This window comes from Microtus pennsylvanicus, chromosome 1, assembly GCF_037038515.1.
Source record: "Microtus pennsylvanicus isolate mMicPen1 chromosome 1, mMicPen1.hap1, whole genome shotgun sequence".
NCBI lineage: Eukaryota > Metazoa > Chordata > Mammalia > Rodentia > Cricetidae > Microtus > Microtus pennsylvanicus.
Window position 1 is genome coordinate 14,625,753 of NC_134579.1, and position 26,508 is coordinate 14,652,260.

General features: G+C 37.9%; 1 protein-coding gene across 20 annotated transcripts in view; it reads right to left on the minus strand.

The window, feature by feature from the left end:
* Robo2 (roundabout guidance receptor 2) overlaps window positions 1–26,508 on the minus strand; it is a 1,494,745-nt gene that overhangs the window by 1,181,459 nt on the left and 286,778 nt on the right. For 9 of the 20 annotated variants that reach the window (XM_075955931.1, XM_075955511.1, XM_075955113.1 and 6 more), the window contains exon 1: window positions 8,565–9,041. The exons of 3 other annotated variants lie outside the window; for them this stretch is intronic. In XM_075955931.1, coding sequence (XP_075812046.1) covers window positions 8,565–8,694 — 130 coding nt within the window. In that variant the 5' untranslated portion in view covers window positions 8,695–9,041. Of the gene's footprint in view, window positions 1–8,564; window positions 9,260–26,508 lie in introns of those variants that run through there. 8 more of the 20 variants (XM_075956080.1, XM_075955579.1, XM_075956004.1 and 5 more) reach the window with 3 other exon arrangements.

Consider the following 26,508-nt stretch of genomic DNA (forward strand, 5'->3'; position numbering starts at 1 on the left):
CGCTGTGCAAAGATCCTCCCCAGCATTTCCAGTGCTTCTCCATGTTTATGTATTATTCAGACAAATACTGACCCTGAAATAGAAAAAGGCTTCTTATCTCTTGAAACTTTTATTGAGCAGGGTTCAAAATGCACACAGTAAAGTACTGTTCTCTGTGTATTTAACTCTGAGGGAAAAAGAAGCTGTTTGGTGCCCATTTTAGAATCACTGGCAACAATACAGACAAGGAAGCATATACTAGGAGTCATGGAGATACGTATGAAAAATTAAAAGTATAAAATTAATTTGAACTTGTAATGCACCACGTGGAAATCTAAAAATCAGTTTCCACATGGAACAGCTTGGAAGTTTTCTTTGCCATCTGGATTTGGACCTGGCTTATTCAATTCTAGTTCTGCCCTCGTGAATGCTCCAATTTTATATATACTATATGGAAATGGTAATCTCCAAAATGCCTAAGTTTCTCTTGTGATTTTTTTTAAAAACTCATTTGCTGTGTTTTCATATGTGATCAGTCCTCTCTAACCATTTTCCTAGTGATAGAGATGTTGTTATTTTAAGCATGCATGACATTAGTGTTTGGTTTATTGATGCAATGCACTTCCAAAAAATATTGTTTTTATTTATTCATTGAGAATTTGACAAAAAATGGGGAAAAGGCATCAAGAATTTATAACATATTTGGTGAGCCTGAAATCTAGATTGATGAATGCAAATGAAGGAGGAAAATTTTCAGTTTTGACTATTCAAGTTTGAAAGCAAGTGAAAAGGCAATACTAGTATACTCAGGACCGCTAGGGGCGCACCCACACACTGAGACAATGGGGATGTTCTATCGGGAACTCACCAAGGCCAGCTGGGCTGGGTCTGAAAAAGCATGGGATAAATCCGGACTAGCTGAACATAGCGGACAATGAGGACTACTGAGAACTCAAGAACAATCGCAGTGGGTTTTTGATCCTACTGCACGTACTGGCTTTGTGGGAGCCTAGGCAGTCTGGATGCTCACCTTAGGAGACCTGGATAGAGGTGGGTGGTCCTTGGACTTCCCACAGGTCAGGGAACCCTGATTGCTCTTTGGGCTGACTAGGGAAGGGGACTTGATTGGGGGAGGGGGAGGGAAATGGGAGGCGGTTGCGGGGAGGAGGCAGAAACCCTTAATAAATAAATAAATTAAAATAAATAAAATAAAATAAAAATAAAAAAATAAAAGGAGAAAATGAAAAAAAAGGCATAAGATTAACTACTATTGTTAATTGGAAGCATTGGTGCAATGGTCCCACATAAGAAGTGTTCAATAAATTGAACAGTTAACCATGAAAAGCTCACATTTTTGATACAGAGTTCTACCTGTTGAGTTCAGAGTGGCACCAAATGCAGGATGTGTTGTTGAGAATGACTTTGAGGTTCCAGTCTAGCTATCTCTAGCCCCCAAAGTGTTAGAACTACAGATGTGTGTGTGCCACTCTCCCTGTATATCCAGTTTATGAGATATTGGGATGGAATCCGGGGTTTTCTGCCTATGAAGCCAGCATTCTATCAACTGAGCTACATCTTGAGCACCACGTTTTAATCTGTTTTTATAAACATGTATCTGTGTGGGTGATTATAACAAATGATTTTGAGCATATTATTATTTTCTGAAGAAAAAAAAATCATGTTAATTATTTTACGTATATATTATTTGACACACATGTGCAGTTCTGTGAGGATTCTGAGCCTCACAGAAGTTTAAGAAGCTATTCTCAGAATTCGCTGTTAAACAAAGGTTAAGATATAGGTAGGAAGTCAATTTGTTATGCTCGAAAGCATTTGCAAGTAAGTTTAGCAAGCATGACTGACCATGCTTTAAAGTTCATCTACTATGATATCAGAAAGGCGTTGAATATAAAACTGTGCAGATGAAAATAACAAGCATTAACGCCACCAAGAGAATATATGAAAATGTACCTTCCTAGTACACTAGCTGACAACTTAGTGACCCTCCATAGTCCTTCGACTATGTCAAAGTCCATCCAAGTTACAAGTAACACTGACTTCCAAAGGCTTTAGTTCATCCTCTAAAAATTATTAGTTAGAATTTTCCTTGGGAAAAGCATGCTGTCTCTCATACTGTATTTAACTTATATACCCACCATTTACACAGGATTCTTCAAACAGATGCATAACATTATACATATATATATATATGGCATTCAAAATTTTAAATGTAATTCTCAAATGATATCCAATAATTTAATTAAAATTCAAAAAACTCTTCTTAGGACATATACAGCTGAGCCTTAATTATATGTTTTTAACAAAATAAAGTCCCCTTAAAATATATTTTATAATTAATGATTGAGGTAAACTACTTAATTTATGCATGTAAATAGTTTAGTGCCACAGTATAAATATGGATTAATTATATACTAAATGTTTATAAATATATTTATTACTTATTTTAAAAATGAGTGAATGTATGTGCATTGACGTGAATGCCAATGCCTTACAGAAGTAGTAAAAATTTCTCTAAAAAGATTGTGCAAATTATTTTGAAGTAGGAAACCACTTGAGATGATCTCAAGAACTCAGTCGCCCCCAAGGCAAGTGAATAGTTTTCAATGGTAACTTTTCAAGAAACATGATTAAATTTTCCACACAGGTACAGATCTTTCCTATGTACTATATTTATGTTTATACTTTCAGGTGAGTTAAAAATGTCTTTTGGGAGCATTTTACAAGTGATCTTTGAACAAATGGATTCATAAAATTGCATTTTATTTTGTACCACATGAGAATATTGTTTTTTATTCATGGTTTAAAGCATTTTGCTAGAAGCATAGTTTATATCACTCAAATTTGGATGTTCAAATTACCTTCATGATGTCTTGCAGTCCATAAATGGAAAGACATTATCATTCAAATATCTCTAGCTACCAAGCCATCAAGTTTAACTCATAACATTGGATGACCCACATCGTCAAACCCACATTCCTATGTGTGTCTTTACACAGTTCATGACCTTGCAAAACATCAGCTGAGTGTTCTGTTAGATCAATGAAAGCCTTTACTGCTTATTCAACAGCGATTCTCTGGCCTATGTGGATTCTTGAAGCTATTAAATTATGGTTTTGATATCAACAAATTATTGGCTGTTCACTATTATATTAGAGATTTAACAATGTGTCATCATCTTCAGAACACAATCTTGTTTTTTTTCTCAGTCTGATGTCTACTTCTTTCATGACAAAGTTATTGATATTGATAAAGAAGGGATTGCATTGAACATATATAGTCTATCCTAATTCTTCATGCAATGAATCCTTCAAAAATTGAGAGAATGTATGAATTTATTTTTCTCTTTTTTTGATAGTTTTTTTAATTTTATTTATTTATTAAAGATTTCTGTCTCCTCCCCTCCACTGCCTCCCATAACCCTCCCCCTCCCCCAATCAAGTCCCGCTCCCTCATCAGCCCGAAGAGCAGTCCGGGGTTCCCTGCCTTGTGGGTAGTCCAAGGACCTCCCACCTCCTTCCAGGTCTTAAATTTTATTATTTTATTGAGCTATACATTTTTCTCTGCTCCCCTCCCATCCTTTCCCCTCTCCTTTTCCTGTCTCCCATGTTCCCCATGCTCCAAATTTACTAAGGAGATCTTCTCCTTTTCTACTTCCCATGTAGATTAGATCCATGTATTTATTTATTTTTTATTGAGAAAAAAAATTTCCGCCTCCTCCCAGCCTCCCACTCCTCCCCCCCCCACTCCTCTTCCCCTCTCCCTACTCCTCCCCCACACTCCTCTCCCCCTCCTCCCACTCCTCTCCCCCTCCCTCTCCAGTCCAAAGAGCAGTCAGGGTTCCCTGCCCTGTGGAAAGTCCAAGGTCCTCCCCCCTCCATCCTGGTCTAGGAAGGAGAACATCCAAACTGGCTAGGCTCCCACAAAGCCAGAACATGAAGTAGGATCAAAACCCAGTGCCATTGGCCTTGGCTTCTCATCAACCCTCATTGTTCGCCATGTTCAGAGAGTCCGGTTTTATCCCATGCTTTTTCAGTCACAGTCCAGCTGGCCTTGGTGAGCTCCAATAGATCAGCCCTTACTCCCATTGCCTTTCTTATGCAGTGCATCAGGGTGAAGGTGCTCTTAAGGACTTGGTGAACAAAGGGAAGCACAACTTTCAGCTTTCATGACAGTCCAGTCACCTCGGGTATTCTAGGCTTTGGAATGTAAGGATCTTTCTAATACGCTATTTTCCCCCTTTCCCTTAAATACCTCAAGTTTCAGTGACCTTGGCTCCTTGATCATCATAAAATATTTTAACAGCTGAAAAAGTCCTCTCTTAACTATTCAGGATCTCTTTTTGATTCACATAATCTTAAATTGCCTTCCAAATATACTTGACGAATTTGATCTGGAGCCTACCTAGTATTATTAAACCTCCAGAAGTCCAATAAGGGGTTGAAGAGGCGATTTGAAATTTGTCAAAATCTAAGTCATGTTGAAAACTGTTTCTCTTCAAATTTCTTTGTTTTGATTTTTATGTATGAGTATTTTGCAGACATGCATATATGTACAACACTGTGTATGTGACTGATGCCTGCAGAGGTCAGAAGAGGGTGGTGGACCCTTTGGAACTGGACTTACAGACCATTGTGACCCGCCATGTGTGTTTTGAAATGTATTTTAGTTCTCTGCAAAATTAAGTGTTCTTAATCACTGAGCCATTGCTCAAGTGCCAAAATGTTCAAATTTTATTCATAAAAATACTTACTAAAGTGTTTTTCTAAAAAGTTATGTGATATACTGTGCTATGTGGGTTACTTGACAAAGCAAAGTAAATTTTTCATTAGCTCATTTTCCTGGGATAAAATTTTAGTAGTGATAGATAGCGTACTTCTAGGTATTAACCAGGATAAAAGAGTTTTTACAAAACTTGTTATAAATTTTAAGGTCCAAAACACTCCACAAATTTCAATAAATTTTATTTTAATTGACAGCATATTATATGGGACCATGTAGATAACGGCACTTTCTGAATATCCTGTGTCTATGCTTCAGTGCGCTAGGAACTAAAATAACTCAAAGGCATTATGTGTGTTCATAATACATTCTTGTCGTTTCCAAAGGGAAAAGATAACCGCCAGGGAAGCCTCCTTTGTTTATCAAAGATAGACATGGACAGCAGGTTGCTGTAATTTATAAAAGGGAGCGAGGTGGTGTGCGTGCGATGTGGAGCTGGGCTGAAAGAGAATCTTCTGCATCATCAACTTTTGATAACTTGTACTTGGTTCCCAGCGTTATCCTCTGCACCAGCACTGAGGAGGCTGGAGGAGCCCACATACACTCCCAGGAGCTTTCAACAGAATCAACTCAACTGCTTCTAGGAGAAGACACGTAAGCAGGGACAGGCGTAGCCCCGCCCCTTTGCTTCCTCTGGCATGTGTCATTGTTCACTCTGCAACAAATGCTCGTGTTTGACTCTCAGGTTTAATGTCAACATTGCCTATCTCTAAACTTGAAAACTACTTTTTAAAATATCAATAGCTCTCCAACGTTTCCCTTTAACAGCAGTCATGAATATTAAAAATTAGCCTAAATTTTAGTTGTCAGTAATGAAAATACAGATTATCATATTGATTTATGTATATTTTATGTACTTTGTTATCTGTATTGGAAGTATGGGATTGAAGCATCTCTGCAGAACTATGCCTCTCTTTTAGTCTTCCTTGCCATCGAGGGTAATTGAATGAAAAATAATTGGGTTTTTTAATTTTAATGAAGATGATGTGAGCCATGTCGTTAGGATTTCCAGTGAGTGTATTGTGAATACAAACCCTTATGATCACTTCTGTTATGCAATGAACTAATCAGATGGGACATCAGCCTTCCCTTAAGGAATTCATATAATGTGATTAAATAGAAAACCATATGCCTCAGAGAAAACTGCTAGCCTACTAACCTACATTTGAAAGTCACACTCATTGATAAGCTTAAAAAATGTCTTGGTAGCCAAAAATCATTCAGCACATCCCCATCAGTCAGTGTTCTACAAGTCGGTGTTCAGATATCTGCTTTGTGACGGCAGCTGCATGCTGTCTGCACCACCCTTCACAGGCCACAGCTACACTCTGGCCTGTGATGTTACCAGTTCTCATCCCTGCCCCAATAACCTCTTCTTTCAGAATGATGGTTCCTATTAATACAACAAAAATGGAAATTGTCAGCGTGGGCAGGTTGCCATATGGAGGTTGACAGCTGCTCAATCAGATTAAGACAAACACACGGGCAACATGAGAGTAAAAAGAAAAGCGGGGGAGGGTCACAATCACTTCTGAGGAAAACTCTTATTTGCTATTGGTATTTTGTTCAGGACTTTGGAGACTGGTGTGCTAGTTTTAAAGGTTTTGTATATAAGCAGGTGCATTTAGATAGTGGCGACATAAAGCAAACCGAAGAACCGCTTTTCAAACATTGCTTCCCAAGCAGTGATATTTAAAAAGACTCACCCCTTCCCTTTCTGTCCCCCACACAACATACCTATGCCAGATATGTTAAAAGTTAATGAAAAGACAACTGCTTCCTACAAGGTAAAGTTACGTTTTAAATGTGCTTTTAAAGACTTCATAATATGCCAAGTGAAAAAGTAAGAATTTAACAACTCACTGAAAGATTCCGTGGCACCATCAATAGCCAAGCTGATGAATAAATAAATATTTACAACATGTGCATATGCATATCAAGGCAAGGCTGCATTTGCAGAAGCCCTGAGTCTGTGCAACGTATTTATGCATTGCATATACAATGATAAACAGAGGCACTGAAAAGGAAATCATTTCAAAGCAGAGTCGACACATCGAAAGTTTTCTAGTAACTCGCCTGGCCTTTCCACACACGCAGAATGCCTTTCCAAATGCATAAAATATGTTGTTATGATTGCCTATTCCTGAGCTCGACTGAGTCACATCAGCATCATACAGCAGAGCTAGCATCTTTCTAGCTGAGCTAGTTAGAGTACATCAGGAAAAAAAAAAGTAGTGACATGTTCAAAGACGAAGCATTCCAGACCTGATTTACAAATGAAATCTCACGCATCTGTATGTGAAAATGTGTGGAATGAATAAACGCCCGGGAACATGCGCAGGCGTTTTGACTAGATCAAGACTGTTCGAACAACTCCACAGCTATTTAACATTCTCCCTGAGTTTGGAGAGGTCCGCGTCCACTGCTGAAGTTTAACACAGGAAATTAAACTTTGACATGTTATAACTACTGACTGTCTTTGAAAACTGTATATAAGAAATATAAGTTAACACTTGTGACATCTCCTGGAGTCAATAGAACCATACATCTTCGGATCCCAAGCCACCTAAACCTGCCATGCAGGCAAGCATAAATAACAGCTTGCAGTGTACAAGTGAAAAATCCGTCGATAGCACTGAGCAATACAGTAATGTGGTGATATAATTTACAAGCCCCGAGATAGTTTGGCCCAGCACCCCTCCCGTGGGTGTGCACCAACAGTCTGGAACTTCTCTCTGGAAGGTATGTAGGCAGAAGATTTGTAATGTCTGTAAAGCATCACAACGATAAAGATAAAGATCAAACTGAAGGGACGAGGGTACTTAGAAAATCCTGCTGAGATACCGTGATGAATTATTAAATCTTCTTGTTAATGAACCTGCATCTCTTGAACCTCAGATCATCACATGACACCAAAGCAAAGGTGAGTGTTGTGACATGGGGGGGGGGTGCACACAGATGTAGCAAACATTTTTATTTAAAGGTGAGATGAATATTAGGTAAAGGGAAGGCTTTTGCACAGCAATGTCCTCAAAAATCTTCGATCATGGTTTTCCCCATGATGTATACGCTCTCCTGGGATATTCTGCAGCACCATTTTAGTTTACTGCATCCACGGAACACGCACCTTGATAACTTGTGTTTATATAAACAGATGTCGCTGGGTGAAGCAGAACCAAATGAACTTTGAAATAGGGTAGATTTAAAGCCTCAAAAATCCACAGCTCACATTTTTCAACAGTCAAAGTAAATCCGAGGCCAAGCTCTAAAGTATTGCAAGCCTTTTTCCTCATTCAGCAGCTACCTCTTTTTGACTAAAGTTAGCACAATTTATCTTTATTAGCACATCAACTGTGAGAGAGCCAGCCACAGACTTAGTACTGGTTGTGTTTCTCTGAACATCACTCTGACCGTTTCACAAAATCTGCCATAAACTCAAGAATATTCAGAATCTATTTCATTCTTTTTAAAACGCAGCTTCCTAAAGAGAGCAAACATCTCCCTGCACTCGAACAGCGTGCATCTGGCTCCAGAGTCTCCCTGCTGGAAACAATCACTATAACGCACTGGAAGCCTGGCATGCCCAAATTGCAATCACATATTTATATCAGTAAGAGAGACAGCAACTCTTCCTCCGAGCCACCTACCACACAGATCCCTTTTCCTGAAATAAAAACCAGATTTCAAACAGAAACCTCTCCTCTCCCCTTAGCTGTTCTCAAGTTGCCACGAGCTACCCTTGGCTGCTCCCTTTTAACCTTTAACTGGAAACTTTCATCACTTACCCCCCTTCCAGGGTTTGCCCTTCCAGGGGGTCCTGGTCAGCTTGCTCAGAGTTGGTCCAGAGAAGAAAAGCATCAAAACGAAGAGAAGTTCGAGTCTAGTAATTTTCTCCACTCTCTCGGTTGATAACATTTCCACAAGTGAATTTTACAAAATTTCTCGCATCCTCTTCCCTCCTGGTTATGAAAATAGCATTAATCATTGAGAAGCCGGAGGTAGGTGGTGTTTTGCCATCTTTAGCAGCTGAAGGAGCAGCTCCCTGATGTAGCCCTAAGCCAAGCTACATTTCTCCCGGATCCAGCTCCTGCTCCTCTGCCCGCAGTCAGCACTGTTTCCACTGTAGGAGCCGTAAAATCGTTCCTGCTCTCCACTTTGCTTTCAGTGGGAATATTCCTCAGCGTCCTGCGTGCGCTTGATTGAAAATGATAAAAACAGGAATGTGTGTCCAGCAGCAAAGGGAAGGGATGTCAGGACTGTGTGAAAAAGATGAGAAGCAGTTGGACTGACAGCATTCAGGCTGCCTGTGTGATCCTAATAGCCGCGCAGCCAACCAAATTGCTCTTTTAAGAGTAATAAGGCTTCAGTGAAAGCCGGTATCACAGCTCCTTGGGTGGGTAGAGCTCGGCTAGAAAATCACCCAGGCACCGCCACAGATAACGACTGCTTCAGCCCAGACTATGCATAGGAAAAACTGAACGAAAATATAGTATGCACAGAGGGTAGTTAATCTATTGTGAGGACAGAGGGGGTTTCCAGAGACGTGCTAGCGACAGGCTCAGAACCTAGAATGTACTTTCTTTTTCCATTTCTTCACCTTGCGACTTTACAAAAGCGTGGAAACTGCAATAATTATTCATAAATGATTCTGAAATATTTATTAGGTGCAAAATAAGTACGTGATTTTTCTCCCCGACAGGAAAGCATACAGGCGAAGTTCTCAGGGGCTGTTACCTCTTTCCTGTATCAAAGTCCTTTTGGCATCCTTCTGTCCTTCTCTCCCCAAAGAGCCCATCATGAATGTCACAAGCAAACTTTGGAAATATCAGACAGGCTCTGCCCTGACTCTGCTAATCAATCATCAAGGGAATCATTTTTGTATTTGTTTATGCATGTCGCCATGGAAATGCAGTTGCTTTAGAAGTCTCTTGGTCTTTTGGAACTATAGTTATGAAACATTAGTGGTCCCGAAATGTGTTTATCTGTAAAAATTAGCCTCGCAACACCATCTCTGTATGAAGGGGAGTCTGGTGAAATAAACAGAACTTGGTCTCTAAAACCTAAGGTGAATGAACACAATCAGAACATTCTAGCAAATATCTCAAAACTGTCTATAGTGTAGCCTTGTCCATATGGTCAATTATTCTCTTAATCAGTGAGCCACAACACATGAATTATGTATTTATGTACTTTAAAGCAGTGACTTCCAATATTATGGAAAACACCAATTTTACTTTCAAAGTATGATAGATTGCCCTTTTCAAATCATGGGCTTGAAAAAAAATACTTTGCCTAGGATAAGTTATCTTGCTTTAGATAACCTATAACTTATATTTTAAAATGCAGTTAATAGAAAATACTATTTTTCTAAGAAATAGGCAGGAATTTTAATAGGATGCCGAAACAAATTTTCAGATTGTCCTCATTTTGAAAACAAAATCACCTTATGTATTAACTACCAATTTCAGAATATATTCTGAGATGTATGAGAATAGATTGCATCACATACATTTTGCAAAGACTATCTTAAAACTTATGTGTGAGCATACTCTAAAACGTCAGGTTATATTTCATTTAGAATTTGATTTTCTCTGAAATACCTCCTCTCTTGGTTAGCTGTTCTCACCTCCTGCCATCAAATGCATTCAAAGAGACATATGTAAAATTGATTAGTGAACTACCTCACCACTATCTTATGATGAAGGTTCTAGAACTATGCCATATGCTATTAACAGCTTCATTCCTATTAATAAATGTGTCCACTCTTAAATATACTGAATTTTTGTTTCTTAATGATTTGTTCTTCCTTACATGGAACATAAACAAGACAGTAAGTCAACATAGGATTAAAAGCTGTTGAACATTTCCAAAGGGTCTTGGCAGAGTAGGATAAATAAGAAAATCTTTTTTTTTTTCTCTGAATGACTGATATATTTTGGCAGCTTGAGTCTTAGGAAATTTGATGTTTATATTTTAAGGGTTTGTTTCCCATTCAGTGACCCATGGTAAGCACCAGGCCATAGGTTTCCCTGGTGGACAAACTGAAATAGAATTAGGAGAACTGGACCAGTGCTGTTCATGGTGGGAAGATTATTTTGTTCCAGAATTTAACTGGAGGAAGTTTAATAATCTGCCCGAGTTTTTATTATGTTAGAAGAGAGGCCAGAAAATCTGCGCTTGTGAACATGTATGGGATTAGCAGGAGAATGAACGAGGGAAGAGACAACAAAAAAATCAAAGGTAGACTACAGAGCACCTCCACAGGAACTTCTCAGCTATGTTAGTGGCACACCAGCCTACCATGAAAGTGAAATATTTTATATGTTCTCACTCACTTGTAACTCAAGGAGATCAGAAGTTATTACCAGTACCTAGCATATTGTAATTTGTTACATGAATAGTTTAGATCTCTTACCCAAGTTCATTGAACTGTGATTTGAATTCAGTGCAGTTCTGAGCATATGCTAAACACCATGCTATGCTCTCTGCGGAACATGTCTATGTCCAATCTTTCTGAGAGAATCCTTATGCCAGGATACCCATTCTCTGAGAGAACACCAAATATAACAGCGAAATTCCACTCTCAGTATGTTGCATATTGAGACGATTCATCTTTACAGAGAGCTCTTTGTTCAGCCGGATATAAGTTATGAAACTAGGGTTCAGAACACTGGGTATTGATTCATATTTCATTATTCTGCTTTTCTCTTCTATTTCCTGCTATAAAGGTCAGGAGAAACCAGATAGGAGTCACTGTATGTGGGTGTGTGTAAGGGAGAGTGTGCTGAGGACTTTATGTGGGTAGCTGTGAATTGAAGACTCCTATTGGTTATAGTATTAGGGAGGTCTACAAATGAAAAATAAAATATTAGAGACAGTACCAGTAAGTTGGAAAAGAAGACTAGATTCCCTTACCACTTTCTCCTGTGGTAAAGAAAACAAGGAAACTACAGGCCTTAGTAAGACTTAACTTATCAAAAGTTATAATGCAATATAATAAATGTTGTAGTGCAAGTCATAGACTATTTTAAAAGACTGAAATGATAGCAGATAAAAAAGAAAAATATATGTGCATTAAAGCACAGAAGAAGACTTGTTTTGGATGGTGTAACGGCAGAGAAGTCATCTTTAACTATGAATTGTCATTAGTATTTATTTTAAGAAGAAATTAAGTCAGACAACAGAGAGAACAATCTGGGTTGAGGGAATAGCATGCTCAAGGTCATAGGATGCAAGAAGCTGCTGGGGCTACAGTGTGCTTGAAATGGTGAGGATATGGGTGACAAGCAGGTGATGGAGCAATGGTAGGCCAAGCATAGAATAATATAAATTTAAAATAGTAGCTACCAAAGTCCTTAAATGTAGGTTCAATGATGAGAGGTAGGTAAAATGTAATAAGGGAAATTTCATGACCTTGGTTTTAACAGCAGCAAATATTATTTGGTGGAGAATTAACTTGGAAGCAGGAAAATTAATTAGAAAAGTATAGCAATATTCTAGACAAGAAGTATTTGGACACTGAACTGAAATGATATATAGGATGATTATGTGGAAACAATATTTAAGGCTTATTATTAGCATTCCTTATCAAAGATTTAAAAAAATTATGGTGAATCAGCAAAATATGAGGTATGTTATGGCCAGTAAAACAAAACTACTTGATGTTTTAATAAAGTTTCAAGTATCCATGATAAAGTCCTTGTCATTACGCACTTTTATTTTTAAGAAAAGAATGCTAGGCTGGGCATGTAGTTCACTGGTAAAACGTGTGCCCGGCATGTGTGAGGTCCTAGTTTGACAACTCAGTAAAACTCAGTAGAAAAGAGAACCAAAGAGCTTGGTGGACTTTTGCTCTAGTCCTTATCTGCTCATCCTAATCATCTTCATAAGTTAGAGTTTATCTATCCTTCTAGCATTGTCTCAAGCTTTGAGACTACTAAGCAAGAATTAGGAAACTAAGAATTATATTAATTTTTACTATAACACCACCATTTGTTTAATTATACTTTGCAACATGGTACTGCTTTTGCATAATAAAAATCTTGTCTTTCATTAATTAAAGAGATTATAAGGCTATATATATAGTCTCTTTAATTACAAGTAATAGTATTAGACATACCTTATGCTATTGTGTCTTTAATAATTGAAAATATAAGAAAATAAAGCCTTGGCTAATAAATTTACAACAGAAAACATTACTAAAATTTCTAACTTCATTTGAACTTATATTTGTACCTTGTTAATTTCACTGAATATATTCCCTTTGTTTACTGTGGGTAAAGTCTGAACCTTTCTGTTTCTTGAAGGTGCTATGAGTTTGTCTACAAGACAATGAAATAATTTATAAGTAGATAAAGTTGTTTCTTTGAATTCATGATTGTGTGAAGATTGACTTTTTTGTCACAACAGAAACTGAATGAGTGGGTGGGTGACTCTCCTAAAGCAGACAGAGGATTGAGCTCAGTGACTTTGCGAGATGTCACATAAAGCACTGGGTTATCCTCACAGTGGAGTTATTTGGTAGAAAATTGCTAAGAGTACCAAGTCTGACAAAGTTTGAGGTGTCAACTGTTGATCTGCTCACAAAACGGTGATTCTTCCAGCCATCATTTATCCTAAGCACAGTAAAACCATTGCTCGTGTTGACTAAATCTCTCTAGATGACCACAGACTACTTACCCCACTGTTCATTCCAATAGCCGCAATGCAAAATACCCAATTTATATTCTGCTGCTTCAAATAAAGCCTCCTGCGTCCCTTACTATGAGAATCTCTCATCCCCTGAACACCTTATATCAGGCCAGAGAATTGGTGGATTTTCTGAGCCAGAGTGCTAAACGGGGTTTGTGTATAGCAGTATAAATCTCCACTCAGAAAATTCTCAATGTCCATCTTGCACTTAGAATACTAGAAAACACCATCAAGTACATATAGCTGTGTGATTGTCCAATTGTGTTCCTTTTATTAACTTGACAATGATTCTCTCCTATCAATCATAGGTGACTCCATTGTTAATTTATTTCTTAAAACACTGTTAACATCCCAATAAATAAATTGGAAATAAGATCTAATGAGAGAGTAGTAAATACATAAAGAATTATCATAATAATTCTTTAAAGACCATGGGTTAATTAATACCTGCAAACATACACACAGCACTGCCATTAACTCATGGGCTTTTACACTCTAACTCTTCAGGATTTAAATTCTACCCTGGTTAATTAAAAGAGAGATTCGCATATTTAAATGTAATATTAAAATTTATTTCTAAAGTATCTGCATGTATTGTGTGTCTATATGTGGATATGTGCACATGTGAACTCAGGTGTCTGTAGAACTTAAAAGAAAATCTCACTCTGTGCTGTAGTTAGGATGGTTGTGAGCTGCCTGACCTAATGGGAGGAACAAAACATGAGTCCACAGTAAGATCAGTTCTTATGGCTCTGTGAGCAATCTCCCCTGTTTTCATAATGATATGTCAAGCCATACTTTAATTCTTCGTCCTTACTATACTTCCTTTAAAGAGAAATAGGGAGTTATTGATTATTCCCTGTCTATTTCCATCTACTGCAAAAACAAATTATTGAGAGGCTAAATAAAAGGAACAGTCTTTGATGATTGCAAAAGTTAAAAATTACAGTTATATCTAAAAATATTTCCAAATTCAAGTGGTATTATATAGGATGATAGTTAATGAATGCATATTTCCCTTAAATTCCAGTGCAGGAATTAACTCTGTTTAATTGAAATCTTGACCTAACTCAATGGTAAAGGGACAAATATTTTTACTATTTTTGCTGTTGCAGAGAAAGTTTCTGAAAGATTATTTTTCTATTGTCAGAGAATTTCTAGAGTGAGTATATTTGCATCTGTGTGATGATTTAAAACCCTGCAGTACCTGAGTGTTACTAAACTGTTTATCACATCTTTCTCGCAGCCTGTATCTACAATATACAAACAGCAGGGCTGAGTCTAGAGATAAGGCCAGATGGAATAGGAGTCCTATGACATTGCACTTTCTTGTTTTTTAAATTATTACTAAAATATAAGTAAATAATTTTCCATTTTCCCTTTCTCATCCAACCACTTCCAGGTTTCTGTTTCCTTTAGAAATTAAGGTCTTTTATGCTTAATTTATATTATTACAAATACACACACACACATACACATACTACACAGTCTGTTCAGGGTAACTCACAAGTATTTTATTTCAGGGTCAACCATGAGATATTGGGTAACCATTTAGGAGTTCATCTAGGGAGGACCATTTTCAAGATCCCCTTGTTGACTATAGCTTTGTCTTTAGGAGGATCTCACCTATGGGATACTTTGCCCATTTGTCAACCTAAATAGGACCTGAAGAAAATCATCAACATATACTAACAAAGAATATATTACACTTCTTTTATTATTCTCTTTTTATTAGAAAAATCCAAGTAAATATTATTTGTATTATTAGAGACTTATACTTGTTTGTCATTTCATTCCTTAATATTCTCTCAAGAAGGAAAAAGTATTGACTACAGAGAGAAGAATAAGTCTTCTTCATTGATGAATTTTGCAATGGCTTATCTGATCCCAAGTGGTAAGCCTTAAACATATGTGTGTATGACCAACATTATATAGATTCAGAAGCTCAGTAGGTAGTATACACAGATACACACACACATGATAAATCATAATACTGTGTGTAAAACAGACATAATTATAGGAGAAGTAAAGGCAGAGAAAAGGTAAGAAAGGAGTTGAAGTAGAGAATAAGGGGTAGAAATGATACAAGTGGAGTACTCATGAAAATAACTCTAAACAAAGATTTCAAGAGGGGAGGTAACTTGTCTTACTGCACCTTGATATGTCTTGCTTGGTTGATATTCATGAGGGGGCCTGACATTCTCTAAATAGAAAGAGAAGAGAAGTGGGTAGAGAGAAGCAGAAGTGGATGGAGGAGCTGGGAGGAGAGGAAACTGCAGTCAAGATGTAAAAATATATATAATAAAAGACTTTTAAAGGAAAAGAAACTTAAAATAATTAGTTGAGAAAGAAGAGACAGCTCAGCATTTTTAAAGAGTTGTTGAAATTGGGGAAGGTGGTCAGTGAGAATTACTTGGGAAATCACTGTAGTTTTGACTCAGTGAGTTGTATGCAGAACCAGGGCACATTCATTGTGCAATAGCTTACTCCTGTGTCTTCCAAATATGCTCCTGGTTTTGAGCTCCTAAATGCACTCAAGAGATCTGTAGCTATGTCAGGAAGAAAAGACTCAAGCATTCTCTTGCCAAATGTTACCCCGTTCCTTATCTTTATAAATACATTGTTCAAATAAGATTGATACATGTTGAAATTTTTCACATGAATGACATTTAATATATTGATGAGATGTGTGAGAAAAGATATACTTCAAGCCTATATGAATGCATACCTAACCTATGTTGAAATGGCTGCTTTCTGTTCTTTAAAAGGCAGAATATGGGTCCTAGAGAAGTGTCTAAATTTCTAGAGAATCAGCTTTGGAGTGTAGTCAGATATGCCTAAAAATATATAAAACAATTTTCTTCATCACTGATATTTTCTCAAGCTTATGCAAAGTTCATTTATAAGACAGGATAGTGCTAAAATTTTTGACATGTGCTCTGCTAGCTATGCTACATCAATTACATAAAATGTTTGTAATATACAGGAGATAGCAGTACTGTTTATTAAATTAATGCTGTTTCTTTTAGTTTTATACTAAACATATGCTAATTTCCATGCACACTTAACAAAAAAATATAAAATCTGAAGTCATTTTAGTTACATAGGAGAGACAGCAAAACATAGTTTTGCACAGTCTCATGAGGATGTTTGTAGACTATGTATTTATGCTTGTAGCAGAATATCCTAGGACTTGTCTCCTGAGTATTCTTAAAACCCTGGGGATGCAATGATGTTGGTTCTATTTCCAGCTAAATGGAAACTCTTATAAGGAAAAATATATTTATATTGTCAGCATTGAAGAAGCAATTTTTGCACAGTTAGCTGTTCTTTTTGTAAAAAGCAAAGAATTGGAAGTTGTCTATTTTTGTTGTAAGTTTTTTTTAATTTATAAGATTTTTTTTTAAAAAAATACCAATCCAAGTTCACACTCCCTCCCCTCCTCTCATTTCCCCCCATACCATCTCATCCCACCCCCATCCTGTTCTCAGAGAGAGCAGGGGACAGCACCCTGTGGAAAGTTCAAGGCCCTCCCCACTACATTCAGACTGAGCACAATATACATCCAAAGAGAATAGAATCCCCAAAAGCCACTACATGCAGTAGGGATAAATCCTGGTGCCTCTGCCAGCAGCCCCTCAGTCTACCCCAGCAATTCAACTATTAATCACATTCAGAATGACAAGTTCGTCTAGTCGCATGCTTTCCTTTCCAGTCCCACCAGCACAGGCAAACTGTTTCAGTGGGTGGACCCATCATGGTCTTGACATCTCCACCCATACTCACTTCTTCACTTCTCAACTGGACCTCGGGAGCTCAGTCCAGTGCTTCAGTGTGAGTCTCTGCCTCTGCTTCCATCAGTTGCTGGATGAAGGGCCCATGGTGATATCCAAGATATTCATCAATCTGACTACAAGGCAAGTCAATATTGGGCCCCCTCTCAGCTATTGCTTAGGGTCTTAGCCAGGGTCATCTTTGTGAATTCCTGGAAATTTCTCTAGAGCCAAGCCTCTGCTAACTCAAAAATGGCTCCCTCAATCAAAATATCTCTTTCCTTGTTCTCATCTTTGTCCTTCCTCCATCTCGACTATCCCATTCCCGCAAAGCTCTCCTCAACCCTCCCCTTCTCCTCTCCTCTTTTCCTTTTACCCTTTCTTTTTCCCCCATCCCCATGCTCTCAACCCTATCAGGAAGTCTTGTCTGTTTCCAATTTCCAGGTGGATCTATATATGTTTTTTTGGGGGTTCACCTTACAACTGAGCCTCTCTAGGACCCTAGGATCATAGGCTCAATGTCCTTTGTTTATAGCTAGTATCCACTTATGAGTGAGTACATACCATATTCATCTTTTTGGGTCTTGGTTACCTCACTCAGGATAGTGTTTTCTAATTCCATTCATTTGCATGCAAAATTCAAGATGTCATCGTTTTTTACTCTAATACGTAAATGTGCCACATTTTCTTTATCCATTCTTTGGTTGAGGGGCATCTAGGTTTTTTTCCACGTTATGGCTATTACAAATAATGCTGCTATGAACATAGTTGAACAAATGTTTTTGTAGTATGATTGAACATCATTTGGATATATGCCCAAGAATGGTATTGCTGGATCCTGAGGTACGTTGATTCCCAATTTTCTGAGAAACCACCATACTGATTTCCTAAGTAGTTGTACAAGTTTCCATTCCCACCAGCAATGGATGAGTATTCACCTTACTCCACATCCTCTCCAGCATAAGATATCATTGGTGTTCTATATTTTAGCCATTCTTACAGGTTTAAGATGTTATCTGAGTTGTTTTGATTTTCATTTCCCTGATGGCTAAGGATGTTGAACATTTCCTTAACTATCTTTTGGTCATTTGAGATTCTTCTGTTGAGAATTCTTCGTTTAGTTCAGTACCCCCACTTTTTAATTGGGTTATTTAGAATTTTAATGTATAATTTCTTGAATTCTTTATATATATTGGAGATCAGTCTTTTGTCTTATGTCGGGTTGGTGAAGACCTTTTCCTATTCAGTAGGCACCTTTTTGTCTTCTTGTCAGTGCCCTTTGTTTTACAGAAGCTTCTCAGTTTCAGGAGGTACCATTTATTCATTGTTGCTCTTGGTGTCTGTGCTACTGGGGTTATATTTAGGAAGTGGTCTCCTGTGCCATGCATTGAAGACTACTTCTCACTTTCTCTTAAGGAGATCAAGGGGACTCAAGTAGGAAAGGAAGTATATATAAGTGACCCCAAAAACTATACCAAAGAACTCCTACAGCTGGAAAATGCCTTGAGTGATGTGGCAGGATACAAGATCAACTAAAAAAATGCAGTAGCCCTCCTATATACAAATGATAAAGAAGCTGAGAGAGAAATCAGAGAAACATCACCTTTCAAAATAGTGACATATAACATAAAATATCTTGAGGTAATACTAACCAAGGAAGTGTAAAACTGATTTGACAAGAACTTTAAGTTTTTCAGGAAGAATTTGAAAAAGATACCAGAAAATGAAAAAAGATCTCCCATGCTTTTGAATGGTAGGATCAACATAGTACAAATGGCAGTCCTATCAAAGGCAATCTATAGATCAATACAATCCCCATCAAAATCCCAACACAATTGTTCTTTCAAGGTCTGTGAAGAATGAAGATAGATTAACATCTATCGTCATACACAAAACTGAAGTCCAAATGGATTAAAGACCTCTATATAAATCTGACTACACTGAACCTGTTATAAGGTTTAAACAAAAGTAGTACATGAGGAAAGTAAAGTTATGTCCTTTTACAAAGTAAATATAAAATATCAATGACTAACTTCTACAATTAGGAACTATGATAGGAATGATTATATGACTGCTGTATATATCTACATATAGGTGTACATAGCTATATATGTGCATAGTACATACTCACAAATATATGCATCATCATATATTTGTATGTATTACATACATCCTATATGTAGTTAAATTGTATCTCATAAAATGAACAATACTATGAAATGCAATCTTGATTACCTAATGGGTAAGTGTAGATAAGAAAATGAAGTTTTTAAATGAGAGAGAGAGATTCATTATTTTCCCCCCAGGAAGAAGATACAGTCTCCTGAAATTCTCTCAATACCCTTTATTTGAACCATTCAACTGAGCTTTACTCTTTAACATGAAACTAAACAAAAATTTTCATCATTGAGGCAATACTTCAAATACCAGGAAAGAGTTTTTTTTTCCTTTAGTCTCAGCCCTAAATTCACCTTGCAGCTAAAAATTTAACATTCATGTAAACTCAAGTTTCAAATTGACAATCATCTGAATAATTTCCTGCCTTTGGATTTTGGGGTGCTACTAAGTTCAATACATATTCTTAACATCTGAATCAACAATAATCATTCATTTCAAAGCATAACACTGACTTTATTCTCTCTTCTTAATTCAAACTACAGTAAACATGGAGAAATGGTCTATCAGCCATTAACAATACCCCAACCCTTCATATTCCCTTCTACTTTGTTTCCATTGTAGTCAATAGAGATTATTTCATGGTAGAAGAAGGTCTCACAACTCTTCTGAAGTTCATGTCCTGTGTCCTTTGGCATTAAGTCAAGTTATTTTGCCAAGGAGAGAGTCGCCGGGCTTCATCTTCTCTTCTGTGGATGTCTATTTTATGTGACGACAGGGACTATTATAGCCTCTATAACTTCCAGGAAAACACTACTTCTTTCCATTCATATTGAGTTATTTAAACTCCTTTAAAACAATCTGAGCCTAATATTTTAAGTAATTATTCCTAATAGAATAATTTATACATACATATTGATGCATTAACATATATATGTGCACATATAAGCACTAATTCTCTAGTATGAGAATTTGTTAATTAATCACCCTTAACAGCGAAATAGCTTCCCATTAGTCAAGCTTCAGATTAATTAATTCACCAGATGATAACTGATATAAGTCCTGGTCCTGGTGCATTCTCCTTAACTATGTCCTATTCCATCCAGGAGACATGCTCAATATATTCTCAGAGAGCAGCCTTGTGTCTGAATCCAATCGAACCTGAATGTTATCACTAGTCCTGTAAATTTTTTCTTGGTTAAAAGTATTATTGGATGTATCTTTTCTTTGACACAGAACTATTTAAGCAGCATGAGATTAGTGGGTACCACTGAGAATGGGGTGGAGATACAAGGAGCAGGAGAATGCCTAAGACTATCACTGCAGTTGCAGTGTTTGGGTTTGTTTTCCTTCCACTTATAAAATGTGGAGGCTTTTATTTTGAAGATGATATGTATAGTACCTGATGTGGGAGTGTCATATATCAATCTGTTGATTTCATTGGCTAAGCAATAAAGAAACTGCTAGGCCCATTGGATAGGCCCACCCTTAGGTGGGTGGAGTAAACAGAACAGAATGCCAGGAGGAAGAGGAAGTGAGGTCAGACTCGACAGCTCTCCGCTCTCCGCTGGGGAGCAGACGCAAGAGAGACGCCATGCTACCTGCTCCAGGGAAGACGCACGCTATGAAGCTCCGACCCAGGATGGACTTAGGCTAGAATCTTCCCGGTAAGCGCACCTAGGGGCGCTACACAGATGATTAGAAATGGGCTAAATTAATATGTGAGAATTAGCCTAGAAGAGGCTAGATAGGAATGGGCCAAAGCAGTGTTTAAAAGAATACAGTTTCCGTGTAATTATTTCGGGGCATAAGCTAGCCGAGCCAGGCAGGCGGCTGGGGTGTTTGGGGACGCAACCCCGCCGCCGCTCCATATTACTACAAGTACCTGTAAAATTCAATATGGCAATTAAAACATTGCTGTGACAGAATTTGCAAAATCAAGTTTATTCCTAGAAAAAAAAAGAATCACTACACTTTTACTTACTTGTTTCCTTTGCATGTGTGAGTGTGTATGCATATAGTTGCATGTACCACCAGGGTTGTGGAGATCCTTTCAGGTCATTGGCCTTGTTTATTTTCACCTCGTTAGTAGCACAGCCTCTCAATAAGCTCCTCCTCCCCCCCTTTGTTGAAAATATTTTCAATTTCCATACAATATATCCAGATTACGAATTTTTCATAAACAATGACAGACAAGCATTATAGGAAGAAAAGCCCTTATCACCTGCAAGCCAGGCATTCCGTTTGGGTCCATCTGATACAGAGTGAGTCACTGAGATTTTTTTTCTAGGTTTTTCGCAAGATGTAAAACTCTGACCTTGTGTCAGTGGCTCCATCTGTGCCTTTGGCTGGGCCTCAGGGACGAAGCCCCTCTGCTTCAGGAGGATGTGATGAAGGCAGACTTTAAGGCTCTACACATGGACGCCAAATTTTGAGCTGATATATTCTTCATCTATTTGACTGCCATTCAACATTTACACATGGATATAATGACAATTTCTTGGCCTTCACCTTTAAAACCTCTCCTGGTCCAAGTGTGCTTCTGCAATTACATTTTCTTGTGTTAAAAAAGAAACTTATTGGAGTGGGACTATTCTGAGGACGTTAGATCTTTAAAAGCAGAGGACTTTTGCAGGCTGGCAAGAAAAGAGGAGGAAACATGGAGAGTCAGAGAGACAGAATGTGACTCCGTGGAATGGAGCTGTCTCTGAGGATGGAAAGGGGATGGAAAATGGCCAGGAGCTGATGCTGCTATTAAAAGCCACAGAGAAAACTATCTCGGTGTATATCCAACAGAACCTGCACTGCCAGCAAACCGAATGACTCTGGAAATAGATTCTTTCCCTTAAGCTATAGAGAAGACACTACATCCCATGAGGACTTCATTAGAGCCGCTGTGAAACTCTCAGGTGAGAGACCAGTAGCCCAGGTGAACTTCTGACCTAGAGAGCTATGAGTAGAGGCGCTTGCAGCATTTGTAATTAGAACTACTTACAAAGGTGACTAACGGGACTCTGACGTCTTTCTATTAGTTAATGATTTTACCGACATTTCTTTTTTTCTTAGAATAATTCTATGCCCTTTGAAATTTATAGGTAAGATTCGTCTGAAAGCTTTATTTACCCTACTTCTGTTAAAAAAAATAAAACCTGAAATCTAACCAGTTCTTATTTCTTTCATTCCTTGCATCGTGTTCTGAGTCACTAACATTGTTGATGAGCCTGACAGGTCTCCCTTCCGGTTCACACATTTCATTAGTACAGCAGTCAAAGTATCTTATAGAGTTCAGTTTCCTCAATAGCTTGTTTTGTCTCCTATTGTCAGTCAATGGAGCATCTCTGGCCTATAACCTGGGAGGTTGATTTTGTTTCTTTCTCTGTTTCTTTTTTTCTTCTTTAGTCTTTCAGGACAAGATTTCTGTTTAGCCTTGGCTGTCATGGAACTAGCTCTGTAGAACAGGCTGGCCTGAAATTCACATATTCACCTGCCTCTGCCCCTAGAATGCTGGGATTAAAGATGTACACCACCACCACCCAGCATTGAGCTGTCTCTCTTTACAACACTCTGTGTGCCTTGCTAGCTGCCGCAGCATTCAAAGGACTTGAATGCTATTGCCTTACAGTACTTGTTGTTTATTCAAAGGCCATAACTGTGATTTGGACTAACCAAATCCTCTATTGTCTTTTGGATTCTGAAGTGTTCACTTTCTACATGAAACCTACAAACACATTAGCCACAGACACTGGTCCTGCTTCGTATTGACGCCTGCCATTCCAGATTATCCCCCTAATTCCTTTGTTGCCCTTTTTCTATGTTATCTATTAATTTTAATCTACCGTCAACCATAATTTTGAGTGTTTTGTACATGTTTATCATCTCACCCTCATATGATAGATACCCCCTCACAGACAGGGAAGATTTTAAAGTTTGGCTCACAGATGAATATTTTAAAAGCTCTTTGCATTTGTCTGGGAGGAGCTTAGTAAATGGGTGTTCCTGAGTGTGAGAATGAAGTATCTCTGTGTCTGTATTTGTTTCTTGTGTGTTTTCTTGGGTCCTTTTTCTTCTCTTCGTTTGTTTTGACATATCCCAATGTTCTTTTTTGTTTTATCTTAACTTTTTCTATTTTTAATTTTAATTTTATTTTATTGTTATTATTCATTTTTTGGTTTTCCAGACAGAGTTTCTCTGTAGCTTTGGAGCCTATCTTAGAACTAGCTCTTGTAGATCAGGCTGGCCTCAAACTCACAGAGATCCGCCTGCCTCTGCCTCCCAAGTGCTGGGATTAAAGGAGTGTGCCACCACCACCTGGTTTTTATCCTAACTCATTTTTTTTAAATTTATTTATTTATTAAGGATTTCTGCCTCCTCCCCGCAACCGCTTCCCATTTCCCTCCCCCTCCTCAGATCAAGTCCCCCTCCCTCATCTGCTTGAAGAGCAATCAGGGTTCCCTGACCTGTGGGAAGCCCAAGGACTGCCCACCTCTATCCAGGTCTCGTAAGGTGAGCATCCAAACTGCCTAGGCTCCCACAAAGCCAGTACATGCAGTAGGATCAAAAAACCCACTGCGATTGTTCTTGAGATCTCAGTATTCCTCATTGTCCGTTTTATATTTTTTTCTTAGAAGCATTTTTTCTAATGAGCAAAATACAAGGGGGTGGATGCAGATAAAAAGGGAGTGGAAGGAGAAATAAGAGATCTAGAGAGAGGTGAAACATAATCAGAATATATTTTGTGAGAAAGAAATCTATTTTCAAAAAAATAAAACAAAATAAATAACTAAATGAATAAAATTTTAAGGAATGAATAGAATAAATGCACAAGGATATTGGTTTCCAGAGAAAACAACACAATAAATGAAGCTTTAGGTTATAATAAAAAAGCGTGAGTAAAGAGATACAGTATGTAATAAACTGGGGTAACCATAACTCCATCAACCGGAAACCCTGAGAAACCTGAGAATGAAGACAGAGAAGACTGACCACCTCTGTCTCTCTGTCTCTGTCTGTCTCTGTCTCTCTCCCTCTCCTTTTCCCTCCCCCCCTCTTTCTCTCCCTCCCTCCCTTGGAATTCTCAGGGTACAAGTGGAAAAGATCTAGAATCCTGATTCTTGTAGTGAGATCAAAGAGTGACATCTGAAACTACTTAGACATTTTTTTTTTCTAAGAATGAAGACAACTATACGTTATAACAATGAAGCTGTCTCAGAGATAAAATGGAGTAAAAGATTAAAAGTGTCTGGGAAAACACAGGCACTTTAGGATTATCAGGCTTTGCCTCCTTCTGTGAGTTCTTCATGTTCAGATTCTCTCTGAGATGGGGTATTCATTCCTTATACTTAGAGAAATTTTTCCAATGTTCTCCCTTGTTATCATGATCCCAGATTCAGATTCAGAATTATATACCAGATAGCTAATTCAGAGACCTCATTTCTAACCCTCTTTGCTTTCCTCCATCCCTTCCTCCCATCTTCCCTCTCCCCTTTATCTTGTTCTTTAGGTTCACCCTTTCTCCCCTCTTCCCTCCCTGCCCCTCTCCTCTCCCACACCCAAATTTTTCCTCTCTCAGGGCCTTACTATGTATCTAGTCCTCTTCTTGATGATATAATCCTCTTTAGTCCTCTTGCCTCTGCTTCAATATTCATGCTTATAGAAAGGCCTTTACACCTAGCTGAGACCTTTCTTGAAGTGTGAATGTTTCAATCACCTGATCTGTATTAGGTTAAACTGCAAAGCCCATGCTATATTTGATCACCGTAGACTCCTTTTCCTCTCCAATTTGTCTTTTCCCTCCCATTGGTATGAATGCGACTTTCCAAATCTGGCCCAGAAAATTGTTCACTATCATTTGAAAGGCAGTCAAAAACCTTCAGAAATAAATCCAAGACCAAAATTCTTCTGTGATATTACACATTAGAAATAATTATACTATTTTAAGAATCATATTTTGTGTTTCAGGATTGTGCTTGATAAATATTTTCTACATGGTCTCAATTCTCTGATGGCATCCATCAAATTCCATTAATTTACATATATCATAGGCAAAAATCTCAGTATCTTTTCTGTGTGGGTAAAGTCAGCTGAGCATATATTTTATATCCACTCTTTGTTAGTGAAGATGGTCCTTTTAAACATGTTACATCACTCTGAAAGAGACGAGAGTTCCTGTTTAAAACTCTACTTCTCTACTATGCACAGTCATTCACTTATTTATGCTTTACTCAGAAGATTCTTAAGGGTACTAATATACTTTAATGTTTCTTTCAAATGAGTTATTTTTTAAGAGAAAAAATAAGCTGTCTTTCCACTCAAGTACTTTGATCTTATTTTTTTTCTAGACACATCCAGTTCCTAAGGCTGCAAACTATAAACATCATTTTCTCTCCTCAAAAATATAATTAGGCACAAGTTTCAAAGGAAGTACTTAAGCACAGATATGCAACAAATGGCATGCCCTAAAACATGCCTGTATTCCTAGACATGAGGAGCTTGGCTAAAGGACGGTTATACCGCGAGCAATTTCTACACGATGACAATTAGCATTTGAGTGGTTCAGAAACATCTTACTCCTGGCTTACAGAAGCAGGCAGGGCAGTTAGTATTCACTGCACAGCTTGAGGGAATAAGAAGCAGTGAGAGGCATTGCTAAAACAGGACTCCTGTTGAACAGACTCTTCAAATACATCCGGTGATGTCTCCTTTCAGAGAAGATGAAATCTGGTTTCAGGCAAGGCATCTCCAGCTGTAGGAATACCCTCCACATGAAGCTGAGACCATCCTTTTCTTTTGGAACCTCAAAACAACCCGAGGTATGCCAGGCCCCAAACTCCATGGCACATATTTCACTTCTCGGTAGCATGAAACTTTAATTTCCTCATCATATTTTCTTTTAGCATTTGGAAACATGGGATCATGGTGGACTCAACAGCTCTACAAACACTAATATCACATATAAAATAGCAGCAGGGTAGGCAGCTTCCTTAGTATGCTGAATGGAGGACACAGGAAACATGCCTGAGTTACTCTGACATCTCAGATTCTGTCTCCAAATTCATGCTGCTCTTCTCTGCCTTCTATATCCTCCCCTTATGAAGCAGGTATGCTGATAGTGATAAATTATAATGTGGCAATTGTTTTCAGAGACATTTGT